This window comes from Thamnophis sirtalis, unplaced genomic scaffold, assembly GCF_051295495.1.
Source record: "Thamnophis sirtalis isolate CommonGarterSnake01/CBP01778 unplaced genomic scaffold, rThaSir2_p1.2 scaffold_4, whole genome shotgun sequence".
In the NCBI taxonomy this organism is placed as follows: Eukaryota; Metazoa; Chordata; class Lepidosauria; order Squamata; family Natricidae; genus Thamnophis; species Thamnophis sirtalis.
Window position 1 is genome coordinate 109580705 of NW_028261384.1, and position 17023 is coordinate 109597727.

Below are 17023 nucleotides of genomic sequence, written 5' to 3' on the forward strand. Positions count from 1 at the left end.
CTGTTTAATTTGGCTCTACTTCTCTTCTATTTTTCTATTTTCTGTTTTTTAGTTCTATGTTTAATTAGTTTTATTATTTTTGAAATGTTGGGATTTTAAAGATGATTTTATGTATTTTTGTGAGCCAGCTAGTGAAATATGAATGGCTGTTATGTACTTTACTTCTACAATCTTGAATTAAGAATGGTTACTTTCCATAATCCAATGTGACTTTATAGACACAATAGTTGTTCTTTTTTTTCCCTTTTGGTGATAATAAAGAATGGATTTATTACTTTCTTTTTCAAGAATATTTTGTTATTACATTCACTTCCAAGTTCTTGGGTTTTGTTCCCCTCTCTCTAAATGCTAATATGATGTGGTATGTGATTCTGAGACTAGCAAGATTAGATAGTGGCATAAACTATAATAAATTGAAGAATTAAAAATTTCAAATACCTTTCAAAATTTCAAAAAAAAAATCAAAACCTGAATGATGACTTCATAAAAGCAATTTTGATAGGATTAAAATGTTTTCAGCAGACTACCAATGTTGACTCCTATTTCTTATTTTTCTCTGTATGTACCTGATATCAACTTCAACAAAAGGAAGAAGGAGAAGGAAGAAGATTAGATTTGATTGAACCATTATTTGAAGAAAGGCTTTCAATCAGTTTCATCCAGAGTTGGTATTCAGCCAGTCCTCTCTGGTTTGGGTGAACCAGTAGCAGCGACTATGGGAGGCTCTGGCCATCCGGCCCGATGTAATGCATGACCTTCTCCATGTGTTCACGTTTGCAAATTGGTAGGGAAGGGAAGTAAATCCCACCACTGGTTTCATCATCATTCTTATCACTAATTCTGCAAAAAAAAAAAAAAAAAAACCTTTGTGAAAAGATAGCAAAACAGACAAACAAAACTACTTTGTCCATGAGATTACGTTCTTTCTTATAAAAAAATAAGAAGTTTTAAATGAGCACTTACCTTGAAGAAAAGAGTTGTCTTCTGGATTACTAATGCTTTGCATTAGTCTTTTCAATTTTCATGCTAAGAGTGTCTGATTCCACTTTGGTACAAGATAGTAATAGAGCTGATCCTTCATTTCATCTGGAATTTCATGGATGCAATTAATACTATCTGGGAGTACATATTCCCCAACCAAGTATACATATTGTTAAATAAGTAAAAATGATATTTTGCTTCCCCCCTTTTCTCTACCATAATAACATCTACAGTATCTAATTTGTTTTTCATATTGTGAGACAAGACAACCACATGTAAAGATGAACTTTAATAAGATCTACATGGGCAAAAATAACATAATGTATTGGCAAATATGGCAAATCAAAAGGGCTTTTCTTCTGCTCATTGTAAAGGCAATAATTATTAACACACAAAAAACCCTACTTGAATGCAACATTGGCTCCTTCAACTAAGAAACATACATGAGCACTGCCCCTAAGAATCAGACATGTTGATAAATAACCTTTATTTTTTTTGTATGAATGCAGCATGTAAGACCTCTCCTATTCAATCAGAGATCTGATCTTAGGATGCAATTTGAAAAATGGAGAGGTGTAAATATATGAAATGTTTAAACCTTGCACCATTGAAACTTTAGATTGGGTGATGGTTATTTATTTTATTGTTTGATATTTAAACTATTGAAAGCTTGGTCATTTGAATTAGTTCAATCCTGGAAATAATTTTTTTACAATTTTCAAATCAAATGCTCGTGTTATGGTTTTTGACCAACTTTTACAGTAAAAAAAATAAAAGAAATAGTTTGATACAACAATTTAGTTTTTGCAAAGTTATATAAATTTATTTTTGATATTTATTGACTGTCCTCCTTATAAGGTAATCCTGAGCATTAAAACAAGAATAAATTAGAATCAAGATTAAAATCAAGGACATGTGTGGAAGATGGGGTGGAATAGGGTGAGGTGGGACCTGTTGTTACCTGATCAACTACTTCCACTGTATTGTTCCCCCAAGCCAACTTGCAGAGTCAAGGACTTTAGGCACCTACAAAATGGGAAGAGGATTGGGGCCAACCTCACATCTAGGGGAAAGATGTTTCAGAGGACAGGAACAACAATGTTCCTCCTGGACCTCGTTAGCTGAAATAATCAGAATAACAGGCTCTTCTTGGCTATCATGGGTGAGACATGTAAATTCCAGCCAGCTGAGACTGTCCCTCAAACAACCTGGATCCATGCTGTGAAGAACTTTAAAGGTGATCTCCAACACCTTGCATTGCACCCAGAAGCAATCTGGCAACCAATGCCGCCCATAGAGCAATGGTGTTATGGGGACATTTTTTTGGGACCACAAAACGGTCTGTGCACTAGCTATAGCCTCCAAATGATTTTCAATGGTAGACCCATGTAGAGAGCATAGAAATAGTCCATCTGTGAGATGACTAGGCACTGAATGATGAGTGCAGGGAATCGTAATCCAGGACAACTGGTGCACAACACAAAGTTATGTAAAGGGTTTCCTAGTCATGCTGTCACCTGTTCCTTGAGCAGGAGTCACAAGTTTAGGAAGCCCTCCAAGTTGTGGATTGGCTCTGTCTGGGGCAATGCCATCAGAATGCCACCCCATCCAGAGTCAAAGACCACAAACTCCAAAATATTATTGCATATAACATGTTTAGCAATCTGATATATGAGTGTAATGTTAGTATCCCTTAAAAATAATAAGAATAAAATTTATCAATGTGAACCTCAAGTTTAGAGATGATTGGAAAGATCGCATCATGTCTTGGGATATTATAAAAAGGATACCTTATAAAGATCTAACTTTTTGAATCCAAAAGTACAAAACCTTCGCAAATAAAAGTCCCATGAAATTTTCTCACTAGAGGTGGATTGCTGATAGTTCAGGATGGATAGGTTGAACTAATTGTAGCAGCAGCAGGAGGCTCCACCCACTTCTGCCCATGCATGGAGGGGTTCTGAATGTGTGCAAGCATGCCCGAAACAGTAGTAAAGAAATTGGCAACCCACCTCTGCTTCTTACCAGTAGAACAGATGGGCGGGGAACAAAGCAGGCTCTGACAATGAACCATTTATATTAATTTCGGTTTAGATTGCATAGATGCCCTGCAATAGAAGGCTTACGTTTGGCAAGACAACTGGTGATATCATTTTGACAACCATTGTTCTCTAATTATTGATTATTGACAGTCCCTTCTCTAATGTTCAGGGTATAGAAAACTGATGTAATTGCCGATAGGATATTTACTAAAAAAAATTACTGTGTTTTGCATTTATGCAAGCACCGTTAAATATTCAGTGGAATTCACTTAATATCTGATTATCGCCAAAAGATACATACAAGGACACATACTTTTTGTTACACAAGTATTATATAGAAAGTGTGATTGTACATGTTATGGATCAATTTCATTTAATTGCTTAAAAGTAATCATTAATTTATTTATTCATTAGAGATGTACACAATGTACATCTATTATTTCTTAATGATTATTGGTCTGGATATAATGCCTCATTTCTAACCATGATTCATCCACCAAAAATGTGTGCAGTTTAATGTTTTAGGATACAATAAAAAACAATTTTATTACATTTTTAGAATTGGAAAATTGTGTAGTAGTCTTGTATTTATAAAAAAATGACAAAGAATATACCTTTAAAATTTATTTAATAAAATTAAAGTAACCTTCAAAGCACATAAAACTACTAACATGACTGCTATCCATGTGAATCAGATTATATGGAATTCAATTAAAACTGCTGAAAAACAGCTGCATGATGAATATACACAATATAATTGCTAAGAATGTTTTCAGTGACAACCATGGGGATATACAAAATGGATGGGTTTTCTAAACAGCATGTTGTCAGACCTGGAAGGCATCTTTTACTTATCCTAAATTCTAATATGAAGTAATAGATCCCAATTTTCCAGATAAATGTACTAATCATACCATGGTGTAGAATGTATTGGAACTTTTAACCTTGTAGCTTAATTCTTATACAATTACATAAGATGACTTTAGAAATGCATATTATTTTGGAAAATACATTTACATTACATGCTTCAAAGTTACAGATAATAAGAGACAAAGAGGCATACTGTAAGTAGAAACAAATATCAAGGAATACTTCCATCCCAACACAGTTCAGAAGGATACTAGAGTAAGAATACCTCGCTTACTTTGAATTCTTTCCCACAATTATAGAAGACTCGATGATGTTGTTATCCCCTCATATCAGAGCATAATTTCACTGTTACAGTTGAAGATTTGGTAGAAATAGCATCTCACATCCTTACTGTATCATTAATTATTTTTATCTCATTGGTGATATTGTGATGATTTTAAATCAAAAATTATGAATATTGTTTTTTCGGTAAAGAATGGGCCTAATCTTTCCAAATAGTTTCTCTAGACCAGATCTGATCTCTTTGTTTTTCAGGCTGTAGATGATGGGGTTTAACATAGGAGTTAAAATGCTATATTGAATAGAGATTATTTTGTCCAGATCCATAAATGATTCTGTACTTGGCTTCACATAGCGAATCAAACCTGAAATGTAAAATAAGCCCAGAACAATAAGATGGGAACTGCATGTGGAAAAAGCTTTCTGCCTGCCTTCTGCTGATTTAATTTTCAGAATAGTTAAAATGATGTAAATATAAGAAACAAGTGTGATGAGAAATGAGCCAAAAGTAAATACCATCACAGATGCTAGTAGAATAATATAATTTGTGAAGGTATTTCCACAAGACAATGCCAAGACAGAAGGAAGCTCACAAGTATAATGTCTGATTATATTGTTGCCACAAAAATGAAGATTTAGCAAGGGTAGTATATTCAGTATAGCACAAAATAATCCAAGAAGCCAAACTCCACCCACAATTTTAATGCATATATCTTTTGTCAAGAATCTGCTGTAATTCAGGGGGTCACATATAGCAACATATCGGTCATAACCCATTGCTGAGAGGATGAATATTTCAGTGCAAACAATTTGGAAAAAGAAGGCAATCTGTGCAATGCATCCTTCCCAAGAAATGGTTTTCTGGTTTGTAATAAAATTTACCAGCATCTTAGGGACAGTGACTGAGGAATAGCAGATGTCAACAAAAGCTAAGTGGCTGAGAAAGAAGAACATGGGGGTCTGAAGGTGAAGCTCAGACCTGATCACTAATATAACACTTATATTTCCTAGGATAGTGATTACAAATATGATCATGATCAAAAAAAGAAGAACATGCTCTATGTGTGGGTCATCTGAGAGTCCCATCAAAATAAACTCTATTATTGCAGTTTGATTTTCTAGTTGAGTTGAATTGAAAACCATGTGATCTGTTAGAAAAGGAAACAAAAAATTAAAATGTTTACTGAACATTGAACGCTATATGGGAATTCATTATACTGGGTTTCCTATTTTTCTTTCTTTCATAAGCAGGCCAACTTAAGTGTTGTTGTTTTTTCATTTTCCTAGCATCTTTGGCTATTTTCCTGCAATTTTAATTCATTAATTATTTTAAAATATGTACTTGTTCTTAGTATCATTTGCATATCCAGATGTGCTTTTATAATGTAAGGCATTCTTCTTGATTACTGCGTTGAAAGTTAAGTTCTTTGCATGATAAATGTTTTGTTTGAATTATTTTTTATTAGATAAAATATATTATATCAACAAAAACTTGGTTTTAAGGAAAAGATTGATACATATTACTACAAATATCTGTACAGATTGCAGAGATTTCAAGATATTGAAACATGAAATGTTAAAGTTTTCATTTTGATAGACTTGGCTCCCTGCCCTGCATATTTTGGCTTTTTGTTTTTATGACTTCCCACACCAGTAAGAATTTGGACTATTGAATCTGTATATATAAAGAAGTTATCTGCTGTGAAAAATTGAAAAAGAAAACATTAATATTTGGAGATTATATATATATACATACATTTATATGCTATCTACATTATCTTTGATTTTTGTAAAAGGGGAGATTGTGTGACAATTAAGATTAACCCTTTTTAATCAGAATAAATTTACATGTAACTCAAAGTTTAAAAAACACTGAATATTAAAATTGAACAGAATTAATCTTAATAATCCTCTAAAAGAAATCTGTGTTCAGTCATGACCTATATACAACAGCCAAATACTCAAATGTAATATTGCAATTCAAATTAGGTTTGATTGAAAGAATATTTTGAGAAAGATTTTCCATATTTCCCTGAGTCATCTGTCCTTAATTCTAAGTGGTAAGAGAAGACCCAACTTATATTAGAGAACTGACTTCTTCATAAAACTAGTTTCTTTTTCTCTTAATTCACATTCCATATTAGATATGCATTTACCTTGTAAGAAGTAGTTCTGATGCAGTGGAGAAATACTCTCTTTTACAGCCTCATCTAAAAGTACAAAAGGCTTTCTTTGAGCAAAAATGGATTTGTTTGTACTATTATTTGTTCTAGAATTCAGGGCAGAGGAAACCAGTTGGGGATTGATCATCCCCAGGTAAAATGCCCGAAGGATAGATATATCAAAGATATTTTGCTTTGCTATTTTTTCTTTTTTAATTTAAAGTCATTCAAAATATATTTGATTTGTTATTGTTATGGTTTTCAAATCTACACATTAAAAAGAATAGTAAATGAAAGTAAAGCATATTTCTGAATTAAACCAAATTACTTTCAATCTCCCCAAAAGCAAAGGCACAAAAAATATTGAAGGATAATCATAATTTAGTCATACCAAAATTGATAATACTTTTGAGTAAGTCCAGCATGAGTCAGGAATGGGTTCATATTACTCAACCCTCATACTACCACCGGCACTCAATTAAGGCACCCAATTAGAATCTGGGAAACCATGAGTTCTAGTTCTACCTTCCGCAGCAAAACAGTCTAACTTCAGTACTACCAGGTAAACCAGATAAGAAACATGATTGGATAAGTTTTATTAATAAATTTTACTTTATTGTAAGACTACATTAATAGTCTCTTGCAAGTGATGTAGGATTTCCTGCCTAATCAGGGGGTTGGACTAGAAGACCTCCAAGGTCCCTTCCAACTCTGTTATTTTATAACATTTGTAAGGGACATTAGAGGTCTTCTTGCCCAAGCAACTTAGGTAGGAAACCTTATACCATTTCAGACAAATGGCTGTCCAATGTCTTCTTAAAAACTTCTGGTGCTAATCTAAGTTTTTGTTTTGTTTATGTGTATATGTGTTTAAAATAAAATTTGTAAAAAGAAAAAATTCTTGTGTTGGAGTATGCACAACTTTTGGAGGCAAGTCACTCCACTGATAAATTGTACTGTTAGGTATTGTCTCCTTAATTCTAGGTTGTTTCTTTCCTTGATTAGTTTGTACCATTGCTTTGTGTTTTGCTTTTAGGTGCTTTCGAGAATAGGTTGACTTTTTTTGTGGCTGAAAGTCTGAAAGTCCTATCTGCCACTTTTAATTGCTTGATCCATTGAGATGGGTTGGTTCTTAATGTCTTTTTGTAACCATTACATGACTGTGGGGTCCTACCCATTTTGCCTGATTATTTTTTAGGCAGCATCATTTCTTATCTTTCTCAATTTCATTACATGCAGAGGCTTAGGGACAGTCAATCATTCTCAGCAGTAGGAAGAAGAAAATTTCAAATAACTTTTGAAATAATACCAAGAAAACTGCAAGGATCAGTCTGGGCAGTCACCAAATATCAACACTGACTTGAAGACACACAGAGATGCAAAGTCCAAACTATTTGAGAAATTTACTCTTGAATTTCTTTAACATCATTTTCATATATGAGGTCTGCTTCTCCATATTGTTATGGAGATTCATGATTTGTCAAGATTTGTACAAATGGGATTATTCCAGTTAAAGGTACATTAGAGGAATAAATTGGGTAACCCAATCCAGCATAACATTCTTCTGTGTGACACTATTTTGTTTCCTTCGCATTATGCCTTTCTATTACAGCAGGGTGCAACAAGAAATCCTCACACCCTCATATAAGAGCATAACTCTAATGTTGAGGCCTTGGGAAAGTAGCAACAGTCATTCCTGCTATCTCATTATTTCTTTTCATTATCGGAGCTGTTGGGCTTTTATGTCAAGAGCAGCCAATACTTTTTAATGACTAAAATGGGCCTGTAGTTTATAAATAGTTGTTTTACACCAGAACGATATCTTTGTTTTTCAGGCTGTATATGATTGGATTTAACATCGGTGTTAAAATGCTATATTGAATAAAGATCACTTTGCTAGATCCATGAATGATTCCAAACTTGACTTCATATAGCGAATTAAAGCTGTAATGCAAAATGGTTCTTTGCTTTTTTATGAGGTTTGCCAGCATTTTGGGAACAGTGACAGAAGAATAGCAGATGTCAACAAAAGCTAAATGGCTGAGAAAGAAGAATGTGGGTGTTTGAAGGTGAAGCTCAGACCTGACCACTAATATAACAGTTGTATTTCCCAGGATAGTGACTATAAAACATAGCATAAAAAAGAGGAAAAAAATCTCTATCTGTTGATCATTGGAGAGTCCTAACAGGATAAACTCTGTTATTCCAGTTTGGTTTTCCAGCCCAAAGTATTCAGAAAACAAAGGATCTATCAAAAAGTAAAACAGTTAATTATGCAATAAGTAATAATGCATGCATATTTAAATTAAACATACATATTACTTTAAGCATCACATTTTGCTTAAGATCCATATTGAGAATTATAATATATCTTACTGAATTTTTTTTATATCTATCACCAAATTGAAAATTAAGTGTTGCCTTTCTCACTTTAACATTGTACTTTGTTGATTGTTATGATGTTTTGATTCATTAATTCATTGGTTACCAGTCTTTACTGTGAATACCATGTCACAAGAATTCTAAAGAAAATGAAGGAGGAGCCAACACCACCCCGAGACGACATGATATTACCACCAACACTTTTGCTCCTGGGTGGTCCAAACGGACCTAAACCATCCCACAGAGATGGTGAACGGGAAGAATACATTCTGTTGATCTCAGGGACATGGCAAAGTCCCTGATCGATCCAGGAGAAGTTCTTCTAGCTGGCAACAAAAGCACAGCCCCTAGGCTGATAAAGTTGGGGTGGCTCCGAAATTGAAGGATACAGAAAGAGAAAGTGTTTTCAGCTGGTGAGGAATTTTTACTGTTTTAAAAAGAGACTGCCTACAAAAAACTTAAAGTTAATTTAAATTTGAGAACAGAAGAAATAAGCAGCAGAATTAAGCTTTGAATGGCTTTGGACAGTGTATTTATGCAAGCCTTTTAAAATGAATGAATTAAGTTTTCTTCTATCTTTTTTAAAATTATTTTTTGCTACCTATGGACTAAAATTCTCCTTCATTACTGCATGTGTTTTTCCCTTTTTCTTCTCTATTTCATTCAAGAATTTGACTTTTTAAAACTTGGAATATAAAAAAGATACAAAAGGAAACAAAGAAAATTGTAACAACAGAGGGAAATATAACACTGCTACTCGGAGACTGGAGGTTTGTGTATTGGAAACAAAACACTTTTACTTTCCTCACTGATTATTCTGGCTTGGCATTTCAAGATCCCACTGTTTGTTTATAGAGAGTGAAAAGAAGAAAAGCATACAGATGTTCCTTTGAAGTATATCTCTAACCAGATAAAAGTGAAAATAAGACCTTATTGTGAATTTATGCTTAATCTTGTAAAAACCTTCCAAGCCAGAGCAGCAGTTTGTCAGCTGGAGATAATGGCACAATTTCAACAGCAGAAAGAAACTTTAAGTTTGCAAAATATATTGTTAGAAATTCAGAAATTATCAAACACATTTGAGAGGACAGAGAAGAAGTTAGAAAATCTAGAGCATCTAACAGTAAAATATGATGAAGAATATGGAAATGTTTATCAAGTGGAAAAACTGGAGGTTAGAGTCCTAAGAACCGAAGAGAAAAATGACCATAAAGAAATCAAATCCGCTGATATCTATTGTGATTGGTTTGTGTCTGGAAATGAAAGAGTGGAATACGAAAAGAGGAATTAAATGGAGGGGAACTCTACCCCAGATGGCAAGATACAGAAGAAGAAAAAACAAAAGAATTTATGGATTTAAAGAGAGAAATTCTATTAGCAATATCATTGATAACACTACTGACAGTTAAATATAAGCTGATCAAGGAAACAGAAGAAGGGCATCGAAATTACATGAGAGACTTAATAAGCAATGAGTTGCAAAGAGGAGTCCATACAAATTTGATTAAGGAGATAATTAAAGGACTGATACCACAAATGGCAGAAGACATAATATGTATAAATATATCTGAGTTAAAATACTTAAGTTAATATGAGTTATAGTTGATGACTGTGGAAGAGATGCACAAAAGTCCTTTGTAACCAACTGATACACTTTCTAAACTATGTAAAGAAAGAGGATTCTTTGTGTTGTGTTTGTTTTGAAAAATAAAAATTATATATATAATTTACTGTGGCCGGGTACAGTTGATCAGGACTCAGGGATGCTGGGCCGGGCGAGGCTGGTGGGAGAGATGGTGCATGGGCTGTCAGCCTCATGGAAGTTGTTGAGGATCTCCTTGGAGGAGCTGCACTCGGGCTCCCCCAAGTTGGTGCCCCGGGAGAATCAGACATCCAGGATCTCAGAGGAGGAGAAGTCCTCGGTGTGCAGCCTCATGGGGCTGCCCCAGCCCCGCTCCACCTCAGGCTGACACTGCCGCTGCTGCCCCATCAGAGCTGCCTTGGAGAGCCCGTAGCTGGCTCACTGTGAGGGGGTGGAGGAGATGTTCCACCTCCTCCTCCTCTGGAGCTCCCCTGGGCTGGGGGAAATGGCTGAAGGATGGTGCAGGTTGCACCCTGCCACAGATAGCAAAGGTCCGGTGGGAGGGGAGGGGAGAGAGGGGAGGGGCTTTGGCTCCCCTTGGCGGAAATGGCCAAAGCTCATCAGAGGTGGGGCAGAAAGGGGAAAGGGTGTGGCCACAGCCCAGACACACATATAAAGAGACCATCAGGATGAAGCTGGAGAGAGGCCAAACTGTTCAGAATATACTATACTCACTAAATGAACACTATGATAAATGACACAGCTCAATTCCAATGCAATATTACATGAAATAATTAAATCAAAATTAGATTAGATTAGATTAGAAGGTTTATTTATATGCCGCCCTTTTCCCTGGGGGGACTCAGGGCGGCTCACAATCCAAAGGAAGGGGGGGAAACAGACTTTTACATATAAGACAATACATGATTAAAACACAACATTCATACCATTCGGGCGGGTTACAATCTTTAGCCCCAGGCCTGACGGGATAGCCAGATTCTAAGGGCTGTGCGGAAGGTCTGGAGGGTGGTGAGGGTACGAATCCCCACAGGGAGATCTTTCCATTGGGTCGGAGCTACCACCGAGAAGGCTCTCCTCCGCGTGGTTGCCAGTTGGCATTGGCCAGCGGATGGAACTCGGAGGAGGCCTAATCGATGAGATCTAATAGGTCGTGTGGATGTGATCGGCAGTAGGCGGTCTCTCAAGTACCCAGATCCACTACCATGGAGGGCTTTATGGGTGGCAAGTAGCACCTTGAAGCGTATCCGGAGATTGACAGGTAGCCAGTGCAGCTCGCGGAGGATAGGTGTTACGTGGGTGAAGCGAGGTGCACCCACAATCGCTCGCGCGGCTGCATTCTGGACTAGCTGAAGTCGCCGAATACTCCTCAAGGGCAGCCCCATGTAGAGCACATTGCAGTACTCCAGCCTAGAGGTCACAAGGGCACGAGTGACTGTTGTGAGAGCCTCCCGGTTCAGGTAGGGGCGCAACTGGTGCACCAGGCGAACCTGGGCAAATGCCCCCCTGGTCACAGCTAACAAATGGTGTTCGAAAGTCAGCTGTGGGTCCAGGAGGACTCCCAAGTTGCGGACCCTGTCTGAGGGGTGTAATGTTTGACCCCCCAGCCTGAGTGATGGAATACTTGCCAAATTGGCGGGAGGGAAACACAACAGCCACTCGGTCTTATCCAGGTTGAGTACGAGTTTGTTAGCCCTCATCCAGTCCCTAACAGCTTCAAGTCCCTGGTTCATCACGTCCACCGTTTCATTGAGTTGGCATGGGGCGGACAGATACAGCTGGGTATCATCCGCATACTGGTGGTATTTTATCCCGTGCCGCGAATGATCTCGCCCAGTGGTTTCATGTAGATGTTGAAAAGTAGGGGAGACAAGACCGAACCCTGCGGCACCCCATATGTTAGGGGCCTAGGGTTCGATCTCTGCCCCCCAACTAACACCGACTGCAACCTGTCCGAGAGGTAAGAGGAGAACCACTGCAAAACAGTGCCTCCCACCCCCACCTCTCGCAGTCGTCGCAGAAGGATACCATGGTCGATGGTATCGAAAGCCGCTGAGAGGTCAAGGAGAACCAGGATGGAGGCATAGCCTCCATCCCTGGCTCTCCAGAGGTCATCGGTCAATGCGACCAAAGCGGTTTCTGTGCTCTAGCCAGGCCTGAAGCTGGACTGGAATGGGTCGAGATAGCTAGCTTCCTCCAAGGCCCGCTGGAGCTGAAAGGCCACCACCTTCTCAACAACCTTCCCCACAAAGGGGAGGTTGGAGACTGGATGGTAATTGTTAAGAACGGCTGGATCCAAAGATGGTTTCTTCAGGAGGGGTCTCACCACCTCCGCTTTAAGTGCGGGGGAAAAGACCCCCTCCCGAAGGGAGGCGGTAACAACCGCCTGGATCCAGCCCCGTGTCACCTCCCTGCTGTTGACAACCAGCCAGGAGGGGCATGGGTCCAGTACACATGTGGAGGCACTCACAGCTCTCATGGCCTTGTCCATGTCCCCAGGGGCAACATCCTGAAACTCAACCCAGCGATGGTCTGCCAGATTATCCCCTTGTGCCTCGGCTGGATCTGCAGAATCGGAGTCCAACTCCGACCGAAACCGAGCAACTTTGTCCACCAAGAACTGGACGTACTCTTCATCCCTACCCTGCAGGGGGTCCCCCGTATCCCTCCTATTTAGGAGGGAATGGGTTATCCTAAACAGGGCGGCTGGGCGCGACTCGGCAGAGGCAATCAAGGTGGCAATATAAGATCTTTTTGCCATCCTAATTGCCCTGATGTAATCCTTGATGCACGATGTTAGAAGTGCTTGGCTCGATTCGGATTTGTTGGATCTCCACAAGTGCTCTAGGCGTCTCTTCCGGCGCTTCCTCTCCCGGTGTTCCTCAGTGAACCAAGGGGGCCTCCTGGATCCACAGCCTCGGAGCGGCCGTAGTGGCGCAATCCGGTGAAGAGACCCCGTCGCTGCTGAGTTCCAGGCAGCAACCAGGGTCTCCACCGGACTGTGGGCGAGAGTATCATGAATAACCCCAAGCTCCGTCTGGAACCTCAAGGGGTCCATAAGTCGCCTGGGGCGGAACCATCTGGTCGGTTCCTCCTCCCTACAGCGGAGGTTTGGCCTCCGAAAGTCAAGCCTCAGTAGGCAATGGTCTGACCACGACAGGGGTATGATCTCATTACCCCTCAGACCAAGATCACAAGTCCACTGCTCCGAGAGGAATACGAGGTCGAGCGTGTGACCCGCTGAATGGGTTGGGCCCCGAATTACCTGGGTCAAGCCCATGGCTGTCATGGAAGCCATGAACTCCTGCGCTCCATCAGAGTGTTCACCGAGCGAAGGCAAATTGAAATCCCCCAGAACCATAAGCCTGGGGAACTCAATTGCCAGCTTGGCTACCGACTCGAGGAGTGAGGGGAGGGCTGCTGCAACGCTGTTGGGAGGCAGGTACGTTAACAGCAAACCCACTTGACCCTTGAGGTCCAACTTCACCAGCAGGGACTCACACCCAACAAGCTCCGGAGCAGGGATCCTACGAGGTACTAGAGACTCTCGGATAACAATAGCCACACCTTCACCCCTTCCCTGGGCTCTCGGCTGATGGAGCACCTGAAAACCTTCTGGGCACATCTCTACGAGGGGGGACTCCTCCCTCCGGGCCCAGCAAGGTTTCAGTAATACATGCCAGGTCTGCCCTCTCGCCTAAAATTAAGTCCCGAACGAGGGGAGCCTTGTGAACTACAGACCTGGCATTTAGCGACAACAGCCTGAGACCAGGGTCCTGATTACTCGCGCCATCTGGCCTTGGAGTGGGACTCATAGGGCCGGAAGGAGGGATCTCTGTGACGTAGCGAGCCCTCCTTCCCCGGTAATGGCCAGCCCTAAAGTAATAGCAGCAATAGCAATAGCAATAGCAGTAGACTTTCAGGCCTCTCTAAGCGGTTTACAGAGAGTCAGCATATTGCCCCCAACAATCTGGGTCCTCATTTTACCCACCTCGGAAGGATGGAAGGCTGAGTCAACCCTGAGCCAGTGAGATTTGAACCGCTGACCTGCTGATCTAGCAGTAGCCTGCAGTGCTGCATTTAACCACTGCACCACCTTGGCTCTTAAGTCCCCGCCATATCTGCCCCTCCCTGTTACGACCGTGATGCTCCGGCCCACTCCCATGTCCGTGGTTCCCTCAACCACCCCTATGGCTCCCGGGTTCCCCGGCAGGCCCTCCGAATCAAACACACTCATTTGTTCACTCATACAATCCCCACGTAATAGTTAATGAAAATAAATCAAAATCTATGAAAATTCAATATAACAATGCAATCGGAAACATTGAAATGGAATCATGAAATATTTGGTATAGCGTGTGTTACTCTTACGTCCACCAGATTGCGCTGGTTTTCAAAAAAGCATGTTTTTACAAAAAATCATGTTTTACCTATCACAGATATGACATGACATCTATATAATATACGTATATAAAACATTTGCATATTCAAATGCAACATTGTGTCAAAATTTCAAAGCAATCAGTGAAGAACTTTCGGAGATTAGTGATTTTGAACAACCATTACATTTAAATTATATATATATATATATATATATATATATATATATATATATATATATATATATATATATATATATATATATATATATATATATATATATATATATATATATATATATATATATATATATATATATATATATATCTGTCTATATATATATATATATATATATGTCTCTGTGTGTGTGTGTGTGTGTGTTTACAAAAAATCATGTTAATAGATATTATCTGAGACTTTGGTTTCTTCATAAATTCAAAATGGAGAGATTTCAGGAAGTTGAAGTGCAAGGAATTATACAGGACAACCCACAGTATTTATTTTGGCTGTATTTGTCTTTTCCTTTACAGGTGTTCACTGATTTGCTTTCACTGTATTCCATAGGCATTTTCTCCATCTTCATTGTTCCTTTCCAACTCCCAAAGATCTCTCTTTTTGGTCCTACTGTATATGCTTTTGAATTTCAAAATATTTGGTTTATATTTTTGCTTTGGCCAATTTCCAAAGCTTTTAAAAGTAGCCAAGTAAGGCTAAATATAGACATCTGGTGTTGCAAATTAGAGAAAAATATTTTTTTGGATGTTGTAGAAGATTTTTTTTTTTTTGTGAAATATCTGAAAGAACATATTTTACAATGACAATTATGATAGGATTTTTAAAAAATCATCACACACCAAAAGTGTCCATTCTTGGAATTAATTTAATATATACCTGATATAGAACTGAAGAAGAAAGAAAAGGAAAACAATAAGAATATTATGATTACTAATGATGAACATAATAAATATAGCGGAACTTTTATGACTTTTCCAATAACAATCAGTTTTTAACAGCCACAATAATACTGTTAGTTTGCTTAGAGTTGGTTGAAAGCTTATTTTAAGAAAGCCATTAATTCAGTTTTTCAATCATTTTGTCATTAATTCTGTACAAAGTTTATAGTGTGAAAAGTTAAAAAAAGACATACAAAATTGCAAACAGTGTGATATTTTAAATGAGCAATTACCTTGAATCTTAGAAATGTTTTGCATCTTATGTCAACCTATGCAACCTTCCTGCTAAGACTGTGAGTCCAATCTGGAGCAAGATAATAAAAAGAGAAGTAAACTAATTCTTCATTTCTTGTTGAATTCATGAAATTAATTCTATTTTAGAATAAATATTCCCCAAACAAAAATATGTAGTGTTTAAATGAGCCAAAGAATCATTTTGCTTCCCCATCCTTATTAATCAAAAGTATAATAAAATCTAAGTACCTGTGTTTTGCTTTTCATGTGGTGATAGAAGACAGGCTGCAAGACAACTTCACTTTTAGTAGGATTATTGTTAAGAAAAAGATGGTATACTTTATTAGCTTGTATGGTAAGTCAAAAATGTTTTCTTCTGCTTATTCTAAGGGCTGAGCATATTAAAACTCCGAAGAACTGTTTGAAGCCTTGGTGTATATCTCTCTATGAAGGTGTGCATCCTTGTGTGTGGTTTTTTTTTAACCAAACAAATCAACAAAACAAAATACCTGCATATGAGCCATCCTTCTAAAAAGATCCACAGCAAATATCAATCACCATTGTTCCATTCTTTCAATTCAGTTCTAAACTATCCTAGCATCTCTTTAAAAATCCAGGTTTTAATGACTTTCCAAATGCTAAAAGAGATGGAACGTCTACTGTATTGCCACGGGGAGGGTGTTCAATACAGTAGGGACAGCCATGGAAATCACACACTTCAAAGGTCCTGCTACATCTGAAGTGTACCCTGTCCATTTCAGGGGGAAATATATATTCTTTGGAAGAGGTGGTCCTGAAAATGATCCAATGTCCTGAAAATGATCCAATGTCATGTAGGACTTTAATCAATTCCTTGAATTGAATTTTAGTAGAAGAGGGGTTTGCCAAAGTACTTGATTGTTTATTTCTTTTCTCCTGAAAAGCAATCTACATGAAATCCCTTCTTTAATTTTGAGAATAGAGAAAACAGGTGTTATTGCTGACAGGCTATACTGGAAACTAAAAGAAACCAGTCTTTTTTATCTTTACTTAAGCACTATTAAGAATTGAAAGTTATTAATGCGAGATTTGGCTGAGTTATCTCCAAGAGATATGTCGGATGAATACTTTTTTTATAAATATTATGGAAAGGATGATGGT

General features: G+C 38.2%; 1 protein-coding gene across 1 annotated transcript; it reads right to left on the bottom strand.

Moving 5' to 3' along the window:
* Positions 1-4334: 4334 nt before the first annotated feature.
* LOC106537696 (olfactory receptor 5AR1-like) lies at positions 4335-15279 on the bottom strand. The gene is made up of 3 exons (XM_014051888.2): positions 15225-15279; positions 8417-8582; positions 4335-5151 (listed from the first exon to the last, which is right to left on the bottom strand). Exons 1-3 carry the CDS (start codon positions 15277-15279, stop codon positions 4335-4337), a joined length of 1038 nt encoding a protein of 345 aa, XP_013907363.2.
* Between the last annotated feature and the right edge of the window lie 1744 nt (positions 15280-17023).

What these genes read in the sequence shown, in the direction of transcription:
- LOC106537696 (XM_014051888.2), bottom strand. Translation starts at nt 15,279, where the DNA reads ATGAAGATGGAGAAAATGCCTATGGAATACAGTGAAAGCAAATCAGTG. An exon ending in AAGCAAATCAGTGAACACCT is followed by an intron (nt 8,583 to 15,224) that starts GTAAAGGAAAAG and finishes ACTTTTTGATAG; the next exon opens with ATCCTTTGTTTTCTGAATAC. An exon ending in ACTGTTATATTAGTGGTCAG is followed by an intron (nt 5,152 to 8,416) that starts GTCTGAGCTTCA and finishes ATTAGTGATCAG; the next exon opens with GTCTGAGCTTCACCTTCAGA.